Source organism: Sardina pilchardus, chromosome 8, assembly GCF_963854185.1.
Source record: "Sardina pilchardus chromosome 8, fSarPil1.1, whole genome shotgun sequence".
NCBI classification, from domain to species: domain Eukaryota; kingdom Metazoa; phylum Chordata; class Actinopteri; order Clupeiformes; family Clupeidae; genus Sardina; species Sardina pilchardus.
In genome coordinates this window covers 1,552,813-1,568,837 of record NC_085001.1, presented here as the reverse complement: position 1 = coordinate 1,568,837, position 16,025 = coordinate 1,552,813, and the positions used below count along the sequence as shown (strand labels likewise).

Sequence of the window (16,025 nt, the reverse complement as noted above, 5' to 3'; positions counted from 1 at the left end):
TTCGGACTGTGGGAACATAGGGCTGGCCCTGTTGTGATATCATATTACAGGCTTTCCTGGCGTGTACACTTGCCCTTCTGCATGTTGTCCATGCTGTCAACTTCGGAGTTGAAGTTGTCAAACTGGTCACTGTCCCTAAGACGGGAATGTCCATTGTTCACCATTGGGACAACGTCCGTCTGTCCGTCTGTCATCTCCATTCAGGATCCCATCCCACCTGTGGGCACACATCCAAAAGCATAAACACTGACATGAATGGAGGAATCATTGGATCATTGCTTCAGCAGTGGTTTTGAAAATATGTTTCTAGATGATGTAAAAAAAACCAAATACATCCTATCACATGGACATGGTTTCATTTCCACTTTAAAGGACTCTTATCAAGACACATGTATTTACACTGACGGACAAATTGGCTTGTTTTCAGGATGAGACGTCTGAAAAAAAAGAAGTTTCTTTATACTCAAAACAATACCAACTAGATTTTTTGATCTTGATACAAGATTAATTGGACATTTGATTAGATAAGCTGTTAGAAGTGTATGATGTAAAGTCATCCAAGCACACCACTGAACAATCAAAAACCAATCAAAAAACATGACACAAACTGCCCACAAGACAGCACAATGTAAACAACTGTCCACTTTTTAAAACTCACCTACTGTAGGGTCAGTGTGTAGTCAGCACGCTGCTTGCCATTTGTACAGTGTGTGTGTGTGTGTGTGTGTTGTGTGTTGTGTGTTGTGTGTGTGTGTGTGTGTGTGTGTGTGTGTGTTGTGTGTTGTGTGTTGTGTGTGTGTGTGTGTGTGTGTGTTGTGTGTGTGGGGGTGTGATTATTGAAGAATAGGTAATAGCATATCTGTAAATACCAGTTGTATCCGACCAGTCCTGAGTTTCCAGAATCTCCAGATGTTCTGACCAGTCCAGAGTGTTCAGACTCGTGTGCTGTTGTGTGCTTTGTGCTCTGAGTATGTCCGCTTCTTCCCATCTGTCCGTGGGCACCAATGACCTTTGACCCCGAAGGATCAATAGCAGCTCAGATAGGACGGTTCCTCAGAAGAACTGGCCTGTCTGTCAGGGTATGTACCCACACACCCTGTGTATTTTCCAGGGGGTCAGGATTTGACTGATTAGCTTCGCCGATTAGCAAGGCACTTCCTCGTCGCCATTTTCCAGAAATACATCTTGTCCGGTGCCGTTTCTCCTCATGCTGATCAGATGCTGATTGGTGGCTGTTCCACTCTCAGCTCATGCACGAGCTTAGTGTGGGCACGAGCTCTCCTTCTGTACCCTTACGTCAATCAGTAACCTGCCTCTTAATTAGCTAAGTAAAACAGCACCGGAAACAAGCCCCTTGAAACGCCATGTTGAAGCCTGAAAAAATCGTTCAATTTTGTCATTTTTCACTAGCCTAGCATTCCCATTGAAATGAATGGGGGCGGGACTTGTTCACTTTATCCAGTTCTTATAATACCTCCATGGTATTTTCCATACAAATCTTCCAGTTCCGTCTTTCTTTGCTATCTGATGCTTTCTGTGCTTCCTTTAAAGCCTCTTCAGATGTAAATACATCTGGTATTTGTACATTCAAAATGAAATGCATTGTGTTTTGTTGTCTCAAAATTCAAAATTCAGGTATTACTCTCTACACTCCCCCCTGCACGACTCTCTTAGCTGCCACATCAGCCCTTCTATTGACCAAGCTGATAACATCTTTATTTGCAGTGTGGGTTGACCATTTACTACAGGCACAACTTTCTAGTTAAAATGACTCAATATAAATGCAAACAGATTTGACGTTTGTCAATTCCACCAATTCAGCTGATTGGGCAGAGGAATATGGGAGGGAGGGAGATTCGCTCTAATCAAAGTGATTCACTACAGAGTGACCAGTCCCTACCTCTCCGGACTCCAAACACGTAGATGATTCATTAGCAAACAAGACTAGGGCAGGATCTGACAAAGGTGTTTCAGAAATGTCTCCTGACAGAGTTGCAACTTTTGTTTGGAGACTTTCAATGTCAATAGCAGCTCAGATAGGACGGCTCATTCAGACCGTGTGCCCAAGTCCACATGTGATCAGTGTGGGAGGAATATCAGAATATCACACAACAGTCATGTCAAAATCAGATACAGTAACTGGTGGTGCGATACTTGATGTGTGTGTGTGTGTGTGTGTGTGTGTGTGTATGACAGTGCTGAAAACATAACTGCTGGTGCGATGCTGGATGTGTGTGTGTGTGTGTGTGTGTGTGTGTGTGTATGACAGTGCTGAAAACATAACTGCTGTTGCGATGCTGGATGTGTGTGTGTGTGTGTGTGTGTGTATGACAGTGCTGAGAACATAACTGCTGGTGCGATAATGGATATGTTTGTGTGTGTGTGTGTGTGTGTGTGTGTGTGTGTATGTGTGTGTATGACAGTGCTGAGAACATAACTGCTGGTGCGAAGCTTGATGACTGAGACAGCCGTGTCCATCATTAGCAAATACCAGAGTAATGGATCAGTTCAGCGTTGATGGTGGTTATGCAGCTGATTTGAAGTTCTGTTCTATTTCTCTGGGGCAGCGGTCCTCTACCCGCACCGACTGTGGACGAGTACTGACAACAGTTAACGTTCTCCCATGAGGACAACTGACAAGGCAACCAGTGTGTACATGACTGCTAAATACCTATGGTTGTTCGGAGCTAAATAACTATGGTTGTTCGGAGCTAAATGACTATGGTTGTTCGGAGCTAAATGACTATGGTTGTTCGGAGCTAAATGACTATGGTTGTTCGGAGCTAAATAACTATGGTTGTTGGGAGCTAAATAACTATGGTTGTTCAGAGCTAAATAACTATGGTTGTTGGAAGTGAGTTGCTGTGCAGACAGCGAGGGAATCTGCTGCAGCAGGAGCCTTTCCTTTGGTGCTTCATGGGCTATGCACTGCTGACAGTGCCCTCTGCTGGTTGCTTGGAGAAAGTGCACCCTGAAGGACAGAGTGAATATGTGAGCCTATTCAATAGCATGTCTGCTCTCTACTGGCCAATACCAGTACTCCAGTTTACCCAAGTATTCTGTATCAGCATCAGGTCACTGTAGACCCTTTGTGGCACTGGGTAAAGCAGCCCGATCTGCCGGCCATTTGATTTGGCCCTACAGCTCAGGCTGGAAACCTGCACATCTTCTGCAGGGACCAATCAGTGTAAACCACTAAATGATCAGATGTTCTTTTAACTACTGATTTCTGAAAATGTGGTAGATACATTGCTGCTCCTGTCTTTCCTGTGTCTGGATCTTTTGATCCGTCTGTGAATATTTGGATGCTATTGCTATACTTGAGCCCTAAGTACTGTTGCACCTGATCATTCATCCCACCATATTCCCTGCAGTGTTTGGACATCTTTGTTATTTCAAAATCCTCAACTGGTATAAGGGAAATATCCAAGGTGGAATCGCAGGTAATGCTACTGTACAGCTGAGGTTCAATTTTGAAAGTCCCAATTTCTCTGCTTGATTATTTCCCACGCATCCAAAACTGTTCCATTGCTTCCTTCCATGTTCCCAGCAAGAGTTCAACACAGGTTTGGTTGGATGATCCTGATTATGCCCCTGCAGGTTGACCCATACACCGTGGCAAGCTGAATATGTCTCAGATTTAAAGGCATCTCCCAAGCCTCCACCTGGAGAGCTGGGATTGAGGACGTTTTAGCTGCACCGCAACATAATCACAGGGCCTGTGCTTGAAACAAATCTAGCTTTGGCAGGTTAGATTTTGCAGCAGAACTAAATGCAGTGCATGCATACTGTAATGCATTGTTGATCTGACTATGGCAGTATAAATCTGTTTGAAAGATTTCATACTGGCACCCCAATCACTTCCTACCAGGCATCTCATCACATTAACTGCCTTCTTACATTTGGTGACAACTCTCTGAATATGATCATTAAATGTCAATTTATGATCCATCCACACACCCAGAAACCTTATATTTTGAACCTGCTTTAATGATTGCCCATATAGAGTAACTTGTAGGGTTATTGCGTTTCATAGAAAAACAAATAACCTGTGTTTTGTCCACAGAGAACCGAAAACCCCACCTCTTAACTGTGCTAATTGCTGCCTGTAATTTCTTTTCAACAAATACTAAATGACGTCCTCTTACCCATGATGTCCCATCATCTGCAGCTCACGGCTCTGCAAAAACAAATTGATGGACAATAGAGAGCAGCCACGTAAAGGAATGTGACTCCTCATCCAAGACCAAACAACTTCAATCTAATCTGCTAAGCAAATCCCTACTCTCTGAAATGTGTGTTAGCCTGTCAGTAACCATAAACTCCATTATTTTACATAAATTGGATGTTAGTGCAATTGGTCTATAACTGGTTGTTTCACCTTTGTCTTTCCCTGGTTTCCCATTTGGAATAACAAGAGTGTTGCCATGCTAATGGAAATAACCCTGACTCCAACACCTTATTATATAACTGCACAATCACCATCTGTGCCAGAGGACTTACGTTTTCAACCATTTTATAACAAATCTCATCCTTACCAGGGGATATTGCTCTGACTCCTGCTCGTTTCAACTCAAAAAAAGGAAAAGGAAACATTCAGTAATCCATCAAAATCATCCTTTGTCATCAAAACGTTTCCAAACTTCTTCAAACTACTGCTGCGGAGATGACCCAAACTTTACGCTTTCATCGAGCACGTCTTTTGCGAGTTGAAATACACGCGCATGAGCTAAGCCCATGGCGACATACATCGTCTGAAAGTTCTATTCATTGGCTACCAGAATATGTCCACCAACTCGTTCTTACTTGTAAGAGGCCCACGTGGCTGTCAATCAAAGCAAGTCCAATAGAGCTGTAGCTGACCAAGCTTGTCTGTGCCTCTTATTTGCTTCGTTTCTCATAATTGGTAGATCGTATGGCTCTCTGTGTTCGTGAGACTCGGGTAACACGAGAAAAAGTAGTGGATTTGAAGCGATTAGGTATATTATTTTTTATCATTTCTATTCTATAAACGTTTTGATTTTGGAAGGTTACACACTCACCTTTCAACATTAGACTTTAATATCACATATAATCTTGTTATATGGATTCTCCCAGACATTTCAAGACCAGGCAAGCCATATGATTTTAACTAATAAATGTCTTACCATGTTTTCAGTCTTCAAACCTGCCTCTGTCTGCCTGCATTGAATTTTTCATACAACACTTAAATCCTAAATGAAAACACCACGAGTTGATTTAAAAACCAATGCTAATCCAACAGAGTTAGCAGGTACAGGCAGGAAAACTTGGAGCTGACCAAGTAAAAGTTCTTCATTCTGGCTAAAACAGGATCTACGTAGTAGGGTAGACTGACTGTTGGCCCTGTGTCTTCCCTCTGGCCTGCCTTGCTAACGAGGGGCGGGGCAATGACCTTAATTGGTTAACTGGCCCTGCAGACTATTTAAGAGCTTGGTGGTTAACAACCGTGTAGGCTCTGCTGCGAGAAGGTGTGTGCGAGCACACCAGAGCCTTCCACCAGGTATGCCATCTTTTTAAGTGTTTCTGTTTGTATTAGTTTTGTCATTGTGGTTAATGTTTATCGTTTATCGTTTTATGTACTGTAGCTGGGTGCCCTGCCTGTCCGGACCACGGCAGGGGTGATGTTGCCTGCCGCTCCGGACTGCTACAGTTGGTCGGGCTGCTGTCTTGTGTTCGTTTAATTTTGTTTGATGTTTGATTTACTATTTTGTCTGTTACTTTTGGTATGATTGTCTTTGTCCATTGTCTTTCTATTGTGAGCAGGGAGAGTGTTCATGGGGGGGGGGGGGGGGGGGGGGGGCTAGTCACCTGCTGGGGAACTAGAGTGTGTGTGTACTGAGAGTTGCTTGCTGTGGAGAGCTGCACTACTTCTTGAAACACTTTACTGTAGAATTGCTGTGTTTGGTATAAACTGGTCACCGTTGATATTAGCCTGCCCCCTCAGGCCAGCTCTGTCTGTCTCTGTTGAATGTCTGTCTTTTGTGTTCAATGAATGTTTATTTAAGGAATTCATGTCTCCAAACTGCTTTAAAGAACCTGTGCAGCTCTGTTTGGTAAAGGTCCCAAGCTCCTAAAGATTCCCTGAGGCGCTAGGCCCCAGGGTGGCGTAGTCAGGCTACAAATTTGGGGTGGTTGCTCTGACCACCCGGTTACATACTCAAAAACGAATGTTACAGCATAATGTAGCTATGTGATGGGAACATTTACTTTTAAAAAATGGCCTGATGGTGTAAAATATTGATATAATATTATGGTATAAAGTGTTGATTAAAATAGTCCTCTCCAATGTCTGCAGCAAGGAATATATGAATATATAATGAATACATATATGGCTAATTTATATTAATGAACACATTTAATTAATTAGATTATTGTTTTAATCGATGGACAGCCCTAGTTACAGCCTAATGTAGCCACAGAACTTTCACAACGCACAGCATAACAATGTTACAAAGGTGGAAAATCCAAATATGGTCTTCCTGGGCATCTGTATCTATACAAATTTGTGTCTCTGTGTGTGTGTGTTAGCTCTGTAGGTTACATGTTAAAATGCTTAAATGTTAATAGCTTTAATGATTCTCATTGTTGTTAGTCGCCTTGGACGAGTGTCGGCCAAATGCATAAATGTGAATACATTTTGGTATTACAGGGAAGATTACTGGTTTCTCATACTGTAGATCCCTTTCAGCAAGGGGTTGACATTTCAGCATTTTCCTAGATCTGGGCTTTGAATGTCTTAAGTAAAAAAAAAAAATAATAATAATAATGATGATAATAATAATAATAATAATAATAATAATAATAATTAATCTCCATTTGATCCATCCTCTGCTGGTCTAGGATGCTGACCCCCTGCTGACCCCCTGCTGGTCTAGGATGTTGATCCATCCCCTGCTGGTCTAGGATGCTGCTGTCGCTTCTTTCTCACAGATCCACTTCAGCGGATGGCGGCAGGGGGCATCGTTCCAGCTCTTCAGGATGTTGACGGTGGGGTAGCTAGCGGTGCAGTCCTCATACCCGTAGTCATCATTGGGCTCGCCATCCATCCAGTACCTGAACCGGGCCGCCCAGGAGCGGGAATAGGGCCAGAAACAACACACAGTAACCAGGAGCAGCAATAGGGCCAGAAACAACACACAGTAACCAGGAGCAGCAATAGGGCCAGAAACAGACACAGCACACATGTTTTCTCCAGAATTTCAAAAGCAATTAGGCAAAGGCGTGTAACGGGTGCCAGCTAGTTAGCTGTGCTGTGGAACGTTAGTAAACCTCACTTCCCGACGCCTCAAGAGCGCTGCTGGCATGAAAGCTAGTAGCCTGGGCTTTTAGCTGGATTGTTAGCGCGCTCGACTCCCGATCCGAGGTGCTGCTGTTTCGCGAGTTCGAGTCCGGGCGTGTGCAGGGCTGGACCGCGGTGGTTCCACACAACGCAGGTTACAGGCTATTGCTACTGAGAGACAGCGCTACACAGTGCTCTGTTTAGGCTATAGAAACAAATGTGATCAGTCTGCGAAGGTAAGTGAAATTTTGCAAGATCAATATATAAGTTGCGGCTAATAGTTGGGAAATGACGGTACTGATTGTTAAATTCTATTTATAGGTTACCCTCTAGAGGCGGGGAAACAATAATATTTGTTATATTAAAATGTAATAGAACTAAGTCATAGGACCATATCTGAATTTGCCAGTTTGTGCATGGAACAAGATTTAGCTAGTGCTAAATTGGTGCGACATAAGATACACATCAGCCACTGACATCGGTAGGCCGATACTAGTCAACAAAGCCATTATGGGCCGATGGAAGGCTATCATATCGATACTAGTCAACAAAGCCACTATGGGCCGATGGAAGGCTATCATATCGATACTAGTCAACAAAGCCATTATGGGCTGATGGAAGGCTATCATATCGATACTAGTCAACAAAGCCACTATGGGGCGATGGAAGGCTATCATATCGATACTAGTCAACAAAGCCATATGGGCCGATGGAAGGCTATCATATCGATACTAGTCAACAAAGCCACTATGGGCCGATGGAAGGCCATTCCGTATAGTAGACTAGAGCTATCAATAGCAACATTAAAGGGATAATCCGGAGTGAAATGCACTTTAGATCAATTTTTCGGACTATTGGGAGTACATACGTTGAGTTGACACCAAAATCATGTCATTCAGATGTATTTTGAGAAAGTTCGAGTTCACCGTTTTTAGCCAAAACTCGTTAGCCTGGAAGTGACCGGGGCAAGTCCTTTCACCACTACAAAACGCTATTTTTATACCTCTTCTACTGTTCCAAACAACACTACACTTACGTGGTAGTGAGTAGAGGGTCCCTAAAGCCAAACCGAAGTATCCCCACGTCTTTATGTGGTCGGATAGAGAGTCCAGAATGAATTTAGTCGAGTCAATACCTTTCCGGAAATGTTAGTAAAGTGTTGTTGAAGCGTTGCGCAGCTGCCGCAGCGACATTCGGTTTGGCTTATCCCTTTAATAATAGTATTTTGTGACGATTACCCGGTGCCAAGTAATGAGCCATTCGTCCAGTGCCAGGTCCCTTGTTCTTCATCTTTCCGTTTCAGTCCAATCCAGAATCCATATCTGTAGCTGAAACCTTCACTGTGGAGGGCCTTCAGAACTCCCACTATGAAGGTCTGCACATACGAGGATTTAAGGTCAGTCTGATATGACATTTGGGTGTTCCCTTCCAACACACACTCTCACACACACACAGAGAGAGAGAGAGAGAGAGAGAGAGAGAGAGAGAGAGCACACAGTGCACTGAGACAATCTAACATAGCTTTGAAGTTACTGACATTATGTCCAATTGAAGTGACATAACCTCACGTACATGTCAGATAGTTCAGGGTTCAAATCTGTCCCCTTATTGTCTTACAAGTTTACCTGCTTCTGCAAGGTGTCCACAATGGCCAAGTCGCCCCCTTGCCTGATACAGTCTGCCCTGGCATCGTCCCAGCCCTTGCGTTGAATTCCACTCGAAATGGGGAAGTAATAGCAGGTGTCATTCACCACTTCCCATCCTGGAGGACATCTCTCACAGCTGCGCACTACAGACCAGACAACACAGCCAACGCTAGCTACAGTAGTTAACATTAACAACACAGCCAACGCTAGCTAGTTAACATTAACTACACAGCCAACGCTAGCTAGTCAACTTTAACAACACAGCCAACGCTAGCTAGTTAACATTAGCAACACAGCCAAAGCTAGCTAGTTAACATTAGCAACACAGTCAACGCTAGCTAGTCAACATTAACATTACAGGCAAGATTAGCTATAGTCAACACTAACATTACAGGCAAGGTTAGCTAGTCAATATTTACAACACAGCCAAGGCTCTATCTTGAAGAGTTAGACAACATTAACATTCCATTTTCATTATGGACCAGAGTATGCTTTAATACATGTGTTTGGTATTCGGCAGACTGAAAAACAAACAGCGTACCAAGTTGCAAAACACGGACATTCTCTTGCTTTTTCTGCTCCTCCAGGGTTTTGATTTGTGCCAGCAGCCGGTCACTCATGGCCTTTTCTCTGTCCACCTGTGCCTGTAGAAGGCTTCGGTCAGCGCGGGCTTTGTCATAGTCGTGCTGGAGGGATGTCCTCGACTCCGTGAGACGGACGCGCTCGTCTCTCAACAGCTTCAGCTCACTTTGCACTGCTGTGATGTTCAGCGACGACTGGCTCTCACACACGCCGTTCACTGGACACACACAGACAGTTGAGGACAACATGCCGTTCACTGGACACACACACACAGTTGAGGACAACATGCCGTTCACTGGACACACACACACAGTTGAGGACAACATGCCGTTCACTGGACACACACACACAGTTGAGGACAACATGCCGTTCACTGGACACACACAGACAGTTGAGGACAACATGCCGTTCACTGGACACACAAACGCCATTCACTGGACACACACAGACAGTTGAGGACAACATGCCGTTCACTGGATACACAGAGACAGTTGAGGACAACTAAACTGCTATAGTTATCGACAATAAAACATTTTAAAAATGGGCTACTGACATTTTAAATTGAGATCTGAAGGGTCACGGAGTACAGTATCATATCATACTCACTGAGTAGGCTACAGTATCATATACTCACTGAGTACAGTAGCCTATCATATCATACTCACTGAGTACAGTATCATCATACTCACTCAGTACAGCCATATCATACTCACTGAGTACAGTATCATATCATACTCACTGAGTACAGTACCCTATCATATCATACTCACTGAGTACAGTAGCATATCATACTCACTGAGTAGGCTACAGTATCATATCATATACTCACTGAGTACAGTAGCCTATCATATCATACTCACTGAGTACAGTATCATCATACTCACTCAGTACAGCCATATCATATTCACTGAGTACAGTATCATATCATACTCACTGAGTACAGTATCATATCATACTCACTGAGTACAACAGTATCATATCATACTCACTGAGTACAGTATCATATCATACTCACTGAGTACAGTATCATATCATATTCACTGAGTACAGTACCCTATCATATCATACTCACTGAGTACAGTATCATATAACAGTATCATATCATACTCACTGAGTACAGTATCATATCATACTCACTCTGTGTAGCCATGGCGATCACAGCCATCAGGAGAGCAGCGCTGAGCAGACCCAGGACTCCTGTAGCCAGCTGATAGCGTCTGGAGGAGCCGTAGCCTCGCACTGTAAACAGAGACACTGCAGAGGACAGCAACTGATCATCAGTGTCTAAACACACAGCACTGTAAACAGAGACACTGCAGAGAGCAACTGATCATTAGTGTCTAAACACACAGCACTGTAAACAGAGACACTGCAGAGGACAGCAACTGATCATCAGTGTCTAAACACACAGCACTGTAAACAGAGACACTGCAGAGAGCAACTGATCATCAGTGTCTAAACACACAGCACTGTAAACAGAGACACTGCAGAGGAGAGCAACTGATCATCAGTGTCTAAACACACAGCACTGTTAACAGAGACACTGCAGAGGACAGCAACTGATCATTAGTCTAAACACACAGCACTGTAAACAGAGACACTGCAGAGGACAGCAACTGATCATCAGTGTCTAAACACACAGCACTGTAAACAGAGACACTGCAGAGGACAGCAACTGATCATTAGTCTAAACACACAGCACTGTGAACAGAGACACTGCAGAGGACAGCAACTGATCATTAGTCTAAACACACCGCACTGTAAACAGAGACACTGCAGAGGACAGCAACTGATCATTAGTCTAAACACACAGCGCTGGAAACAGAGACACTGCAGAGGACAGCAACTGATCATCAGTGTCTAAACACAGGAAACAGAGACACTGCAGAGGAGAGCAACTGATCATTAGTGTCTAAAATCTAAACTACACAACATCATACAAAGCAACAAGCTCATGAGTTCATGGTTGTGAAAATGTGGGGTTGGTTACTAAAAGTGCAACTTTTTAAAAGTAACTTGGTCTCCTTTACAAGGTGTACTGGTCAGAATGGACTCTTCTGGTCTTCTGGTCTGTGGGGTGCTTGATGTTCTCCAGGTTGACCCCGTTGTGATACTATATTACAGACTTGCCTGATGTGTATTATATTACAGACTTGCCTGGCGTGTGTTATACAGTATTACAGACTTGCCTGGCGTGTATTATATTACAGACTTGCCTGATGTGTATTATATTACAGACTTGCCTGGCGTGTATTATACAGTATTACAGACTTGCCTGGTGTGTATTATATTACAGACTTGCCTGATGTGTATTATATTACAGACTTGCCTGGTGTGTATTATATTACAGACTTGCCTGGTGTGTATTATATTACAGACTTGCCTGATGTGTATTATATTACAGACTTGCCTGACGTGTATTATATTACAGACTTGCCTGGCGTGTATACTTGCCTTTCTGCATGTTGTCCATGCTGTCATGTTCGCCGTTCAAGTCGTCAAACTGGTTGCTGTCCCTAAGACGGGACTGTCCTGGTGCACAGTCATGTTGGAACAGGAAGGGGCCATTCCCGAGCTGGGCTTGGCCCATTTGTTCCAACGAAAGGAACTCTGAATTCTTCAGCATTAACCAAAAGATTTTGGACAATTCCATGCTCTAATCTTTGTGGGAAGTTTATGGATGGCCACTTCCTGTCCTCTTGAGAACATTCGGACTGTGGGAACATAGGGCTGACCCTGTTGTGATATCATATTACAGACTTGCCTGCCGTGTATACTTGCCTTTCTGCATGTTGTCCATGCTGTCATGTTCGCCGTTCAAGTCGTCAAACTGGTTGCTGTCCCTAAGACGGGACTGTCCTGTGTTCACCATTGGGACAACGTCCGTCTGTCTGTCTGTCTGTCTGTCTGTCTCTCTGTCTCTCTGTCTCTCTGTCTGACTCTCGTCTCAATTCAGGATCCCATCCCACCTGTGGGCACACATCCAAAAGCATAAACACTGACATGAATGGAGGAATCATTGGATCATTGCTTCAGCAGTGGTTTTGTAAATATGTTTCTAGATGATGTAAAAAAAAACAATTACATCCTATCACATGGACATGGTTTCATTTCCACTTTAAAGGAGTCTTATCAAGACACATGTATTTACTCAACGCACTGACGGCCAAATTGGCTTGTTTTCAGGATGAGACGTCTTAAAAGAAGTCAAACTCTTCTTAAAGGAATAGTTTGGAATTTTGGACATAGGACCTCATTTCCAACTTAGTCGGGGTGATATAGGTCGGTGAAGACCATTTTCAGTGAATTTCTGCCCTTCCTTGAGTTGCAGCGTTCATCTCGTGCTAACCTGGTGCCGAGATAACGCAAGTCAACGGTAACATCCAGCCTGCCACTGAAAACACTCCACAGAACACCCGAAACAAATAAATTATAACGTCAGACTATCGATGCACATGCCTGTGTTGATAGAACAATGTTAGAAATAAAACTAACCTTGCATCGCATTGCAATAGCCTACTTTGTTCCCTGTATGGCAGTAGCGGATTGATATTGAGAAACTAGTCCCTCAAAATGTAATAAATCATTGAGTTGCAAGGTTAGTTTTATTTCTAAAATTATTCTATCAACACGGACATGTATATCGATAGTCTGACGTTTTAATTGACTTGTCTCGGGTGTGCTGTGGAGTGAGTAAGACGGTTTTGGTAAGTTTTGGATGTTACCGTTGAAATGCGTTAGCTCAGAACCAGCATTAGCAAAGGGAACGCTGCAACTGAAAGAAGGGGTTAAACACGATTAAAACGGTCTCCACCGACCTATATCACCTCGGTAAAGTTGGAAATGAGGTCTTATGTCCAAAATTCCGAACTATTCCTTTAAATAAAGTCAAATGATTTTAGCCAAGTCTCTTTATACTCAAAACAATACCAACTAAAGTTTTAATCTTGATACAAGATTAAAAAGACTTGGTTAGATTTGATAAAATAAGCTGTTTTTGCAGTGATGTAATGTGATGTCATCCAAGCACACCACTGGTTAAAAGAATGTCCCACTTTCCTTGTAAAAGCCGATCAATGTTCAAATTTATTTTTGAACTTGCCAGTAAAAGGGTACGTTGCCATTGCGCAGCTGTGTACATTAGAGGGTTTAATACAAGGGCAACTATCCAGGGGAACTATCCAGGGGAACTACCCAAGGGGAGCTATCCAGGGGAACTACCAAGGGGAACTATCCAGGGGAACTATCCAGGGGGGTGAATACTGTTTGATAGGCTTTGTGTGCTAACTGACACAGATGCAGTCTGACATCACCAGCTCTAATAGCCACAGTACTCTGATCACCAGAGTTATTCTTAAACGGGACAAAAAAAACATGATACGAATTGCCCACAAGACAGCAACTGTGTAAACATGTAAACAACTGTCCACTTTTTAAAAACTTGCCTATGGTTAGGGTCAGTGCTTACTCAGCACACTGCTTGTCATTTTGTACTGTGTGTGTGTGTGGGTGGGTCGGTATGTGTGTGTGATTGTTGAAGAATATTTGATATCAAAGTTGTATTCGACCAGTCCAGAGTTTCCAGAACTCACCGATTATTTGACTTGTGAAGTGTTTTCCAGAATCTGACTCGTCAAGTGTTTTCTAGAAACATCTAGCCAGATGTTCTGATCAGTCCAGAGTTTCCAGAACTCCCAGATGTTCTGACTCGTCAAGTGTTTTCCAGAATCTCCAGATGTTCAGAGTCGTGTGCTGCTGTGTGCTTTGTGCTCTGAGTATGTCCGCTTCTTCCCATCTGTCCGTGGGCACCAATGACCTTTGCTCCCCAATCAATAGCAGCTCAAATAGGACGGCTCATTCAGACCGTGTGCCCAAGTCCACATGTGATCAGTGTGGGAGGAATATCAGAATATCACAGTTACATGTCAAAATCAGATACTGAAATAGAGACAGTAACTAGAAATACTATTCCAAGGAATTACCAGTCCATGAAAATGCAAAATGGTTACTAAGGTGTTGCTAGGGTAGACATGGTGGTTGCATAGTTTAATGAAAGTTGAAAGTGTGAAGGTAGACAGTTTGAAATATGAATATGGAGAGCTTAAAAGTTGTTGATAGAAAGACAATTGAATGAATATTGATACAGTGAGTAGATGATAGATAGTTTAATTGATGTTGATACTGTAGGTAGATCATAACAGTGCATGAAAATGCACTGTACTGATCTTCCTAGGCTTCTTCATCTTATTACTATTATTATTCTGCTTACCAAATTCATTTTTAGAGTTATCCGATATCTTCTTATTTTTATTTTTATTCTAACGAATTTGTGCGTTTAATGCGGCTGCAACTGTTTAACGTAGAAGACTTCATTCAAACTGCGCTGCGTAGGTCTTACTTAGGTGACTTCAGCTTTGTAAATTTCATCTTTGTAACTTTTATACTTTTTGAACTAAAAGCGATTAAAATTCCCCCATAGACTTTACATTGTGATTATGACATCATAATGACATCATAATGACATCATTATGACATCATCTTATGATATGACCACAAGGCGGACTGCTGCACCCGCAGTGCTCCCTGACGTGCCAAACTGCCAGTGGTGAGTTTCAGATAAACGTTTTACCCACAATGCAGTATGGCTTTCAGTGGTCCTTTTTTACCCACAATGCAGTATGGCTTTCAGTGGTCCCTTTTTACCCACAATGCAGTATGGTTTCCAGTGGTCATGCTTACCCACAATACAGTATGGCTTTCAGTGGTCTGCTTACCCACAATGCAGTATGGTTTCCAGTGGCCTGCTTACCCATGATGCACTTGGCTCTGGATCAGATGTGGGTCAGACCAGGCGTCTCTCTCTGTAGGGCTCCAAGGACTCAGCACGGCTGGAACCAGAGAAAGTGTGTGTCGTGTTCATAAGGAATACGGCCGGCTGGAGAGAGTGTAGGTGTGTGTGTCGTGTTCATAATGAATACAGGCGATTGGAGAGAGCGTACGTGTGTGTGTCGTGTTCATAATGAATAAGGGCGGCTGGAGAGAGAGGAAGTGTGTGTGTGTCGTGTTCATAATGAATAAAGGCGGCTGGAGAGAGAGGGAGTGTGTGTGTTGTGTTCATAATGAATCCGGGCGGCTGGAACAAGAGAAAGTGTGTGTCGTGTTCATAATGAATCCGGGCGGCTGGAGAGAGAGTACGTGTGTGTGTCGTGTTCATAATGTATACAGGCGGTTGGAGAGAGCGTATGTGTGTGTGTGTGTGGTGTTCATAATGAATACGGGCCTGTTGAAAGCTAAGCTGCTATTCTTGAGACCTACACTCAGGGCAGCCAATTAACATTTAAGTCGACTGATGTGTGTGAAGATGATAACCAGGACCATGCAAACACACACACACACACACACACTCTCTCTCTCTTTCTCTGTCACACTGTCATATGCAGACACGCCCATATTTACATTCTAACACACACACTCACACAAACATACACACACACACA

General features: G+C 43.2%; 1 protein-coding gene across 2 annotated transcripts; it reads right to left on the bottom strand.

Moving 5' to 3' along the window:
- Positions 1-6,890: 6,890 nt before the first annotated feature.
- Positions 6,891-14,324, bottom strand: LOC134088365 (CD209 antigen-like protein C). Of its 2 annotated transcripts, XM_062542295.1 has the most exons (7): positions 14,121-14,324; positions 12,310-12,497; positions 10,666-10,782; positions 9,488-9,745; positions 8,926-9,089; positions 8,539-8,675; positions 6,891-7,074 (listed from the first exon to the last, which is right to left on the bottom strand). In XM_062542295.1, the coding sequence occupies exons 2-7, from the start codon at positions 12,398-12,400 to the stop codon at positions 6,921-6,923; spliced, it is 921 nt and encodes a 306-aa protein (XP_062398279.1). In that variant the 5' UTR covers positions 12,401-12,497; positions 14,121-14,324; the 3' UTR covers positions 6,891-6,920. The 2 variants fall into 2 exon arrangements, with proteins under 2 accessions (XP_062398279.1, XP_062398280.1); XM_062542296.1 differs by lacking the exons at positions 12,310-12,497; positions 14,121-14,324 and adding an exon at positions 11,983-12,057.
- Positions 14,325-16,025: the final 1,701 nt, after the last annotated feature.

Excerpts from the sequence above, each read along its gene's own strand:
- LOC134088365 (XM_062542295.1), bottom strand. The coding sequence starts at position 12,400 with ATGGTGAACACAGGACAGTCCCGTCTTAGGGACAGCAACCAGTTTGAC. Across the intron at positions 10,783-12,309 it reads CATGGACAACATGCAGAAAG|TGTCTCTGTTTACAGTGCGA; the intron begins GCAAGTATACAC and ends TGTCCTCTGCAG. Across the intron at positions 9,746-10,665 it reads GATCGCCATGGCTACACAGA|TGAACGGCGTGTGTGAGAGC; the intron begins GTGAGTATGATA and ends GTGTGTGTCCAG.